Below are 3,120 nucleotides of genomic sequence, written 5' to 3'. Positions count from 1 at the left end.
TGCATTGTTTCAATATAATAAAAGTCAGGCTAAAGTACAAGAGTAGGATTAAACTATAAGTCTGTTGGAAAGATTTTACCTGCATGTTCATCATTTAACTCAATCACTAATAGAAGTGATGACAGCATCTCATTTAATACAAAACCAGGGGAGGGGCATTCTACAAAATAACCGACCAGTTCTCAAAGTCATAAAAGACAATGAAAGTCTGAGGAATTGTCAGAGACTGAAGAAGACTAAAAACACAGAGTAACTAAACTCAATGTAGGATCCTGAAGCAGATGCTGGATCAGAAGAGGATATAACGGAAAAACTGGTGAAATTCAAATAAAGTCTATAGTTTAGTTAGTAGCAATGAAACCATGTTAATTTCTCAGCTTTGATAACTGTACTATGGTCACATAAGATGTTAACATCAGGGAAGCTGGTGAGGGCATACAGGAATTTTCTGAGCTATTTTTGCAAACCTTCTGTAAGCCGAAAATTATCTTAAAACTAAAAGCAAAAAAATTAATTTGTTTCTTTTTACTTTGAGTGTGGCTACTAGGAAATTAAAAATTACATATGTGGCTCACATTCTGTTTCTATTGGATAATGCTAAATCCAGATGAAGGTGTTAAACTTTTTCATCAGTAAATCTGACAAATAGGAAACACCTCATGATTTCGTGATAAGCCCTCTCAAGGGAGGTGCCCCTCTTCTCTTTCCTTACTTGAAAATCACTGTACATGAGTCACATATAATATTAATAATAGAGATAGTCTCACTTTATTCAGAATCTTCTAAAAACTGTAAATCTTACCAATAAGATTGAGTGATGAATTTTCTGCTTTTTCAAATGCAACTTGACTATTTCCAACAACCAGTCCTACCTCAATCTGTATAGAAAGACAATAATTAGTAGTCTAATAGCAGACTTCTGGACTTCTCAAAGCAAGGTCAAAAACAAAGTGGAAATGAGGCCACCACATGCAAAGCAAGTCTTCCAAACTATCACCTGAGTTATATTTACTTTTCTCATAACTACCTTCTAAAATTCCTATGTGCTTTATTTCAATGCCTATATCTTTCCAATAATGTCTTTCTTAATAGTTATTTACAAAAAAATCTGCATTCAACCAAAATTACAAGTACATATATGTACAAATTTCAAATTACTATTAGGTCTGCAAATAAGTATATTTTAAGCTATATTTTAATAACAAAGGTGGCTATAAAGGCAATTTTCCCCTACTATCTTTAAAGAGTACATAATATGGAAAAAAATCACTGAGACAACAGTTAGGAAAATTATATTAATCTAGACAATTAACATCATAAAGACAACCTAATAAAGATTATTAGAAATAAAGCATACCTTCTGCCTTTTACCTGTCGCAGGCTCTCCCTTCAAGATGCTAGGATCCATGGCTTCAATATCCTTCACCAGTAAGCCAAAAAGCTTTTCATTGAAGCTAAATACAAGCTATGTAGAAAAGAGATAAGGGGAGAAAAATCACTTCATAATATAATGGCATGATTCTCACATTATCGCCAATGTTTTTCAAACATAGAAAACCAGTTTTCTCTTGTACACCCCTCTCCAATCTGCTCCACAGGCAAACTATGTACGTGACCAACAAGAATAAAAGAGAGCTAACATTTACGATCTCCTAAGTACCAAACACCAGGTGGTTAGGTTATATACTTAATATTCACAAACACTCTTAGAAACAGAAATTATTATTCCATTTTATGAGTGAGGAAGCTGAGGTCCAGAAAGAAGCTAAGCAATGGTGCTCAGAGTCACAGTAAATGATAGCAAATGCCAGGAGTCAAGCCTCTGTCTGTGACTCTAAAATTCATGCTTTTCTATAACCAGTATGAAATGCCTGCTGTACAAGTGCAGAGACAACTTCTGAATGCTCAGTCAGTTTCCCAACATATTTACTGAGTGCCTTCTGCAAGCTCAGCCCTCTTCTATGTGCTGGGGTATAACAGTAAATACAACAGGCAGGGCTGCCTCTCAATCCTGCCACTATTAACTACTACAAATGAGAATAAGTATGAAGAACGGTGATTTGGGGTAAGATATTTATTTCTTCTCTGCATTATGGAGGATTTTCTTTCACAGATTTATTGCTATATATATGCTATTGGGTTTAGACAAATACCAAAAGCATTTTCTATTAAACATTCTTCTAAGCATTTTATATTAAGATAGTAAAACTAAAGGCAAAGGTAAAAACAGTGAAGTTTCAGCTAGGCAATCTGAGCACAATTATTAGTCAAAAAATACATGAATCCAGAAGAAATACAGCATGGTCCCAAAATCAAAAGACAGGTAGGCAATAAATTATCAGCTAAATGTCACCCTGAGGAGCCGCCTTGGACCATCCAATACAAAACAGCACCACAGTGACTCTCTAGTGCAGCATCCTGCTTTACTTACATCAGAATATTTAATAGCACATGGCATTTCTGTCTTACTTTCTGTATTCCCCAACTACAGAGTAAGCTCTGTGAGAGTAGAACTTGTATCTACTTTATTAGCTGATGTGTAGTGCCTAAAATAGTGGCTGGAACATACTAGGTGCTATTAAATAGTTATTTAGTTCTTAGTTCATTGTCATCTCAGCTATGTCCCTGGCTGTGTAGCCATGGGCACATCAATTACCTTCCCGAGACCTAAAATTCTTCATTTGTAAATGAGGAGGTTAAACAAGATAATTTCTGAGGTTCATTCCAATTCTAGTACTCTTAAAAAAATGTACTATATCCTTTTTCTATCAGTAATTCAGTTCCCATTTGTAAAAGCTTGATATTATAATGTACGTATTATCCAAATTCTTTGAGTCTTACTATTCCAGATTTCTGCCATTTCAGTTAGAGAAATGAATGAAAAGTAATAATAACACTCCTTTCACTCCAGTAGCTCATTCCTTCTAATACTGCTCTCATTCCCTATCTTACCTACCTTCCCATGTCAGATACTGCAACAGCAGTCTGAGTAAGTGTACTTTAGAGAGCAGAGATTCTCAAACATTTTGGTTTCAGGAACCGTTTATACTCCTAAAAATTTTGAGGAGCCCAAAGAGCTTTTATTTATATGGATTATATCTATTGATATTCACCATATTA

The 3,120-nt window shown here is 34.7% G+C and overlaps 1 protein-coding gene across 1 annotated transcript in view; it reads right to left on the bottom strand.

The window, feature by feature from the left end:
* The window catches only part of NSF (N-ethylmaleimide-sensitive factor), a 187,097-nt gene that overhangs the window by 124,520 nt on the left and 59,457 nt on the right, over positions 1-3,120 (bottom strand). Inside the window, exons 6-7 of the mRNA XM_012655230.1 lie at positions 1,358-1,465; positions 803-878 (exon numbers count right to left, since the gene is read on the bottom strand). Of these exons, the coding sequence (XP_012510684.1) occupies positions 803-878; positions 1,358-1,465 (184 nt within the window). The remainder of the gene's footprint in view (positions 1-802; positions 879-1,357; positions 1,466-3,120) is intronic.

Source organism: Propithecus coquereli, unplaced genomic scaffold (genome assembly GCF_000956105.1).
Source record: "Propithecus coquereli isolate 6110/MARCELLA unplaced genomic scaffold, Pcoq_1.0 Scaffold469, whole genome shotgun sequence".
NCBI classification, from domain to species: Eukaryota; Metazoa; Chordata; class Mammalia; order Primates; family Indriidae; genus Propithecus; species Propithecus coquereli.
This window is presented reverse-complemented; position numbering and strand designations above follow the sequence as displayed.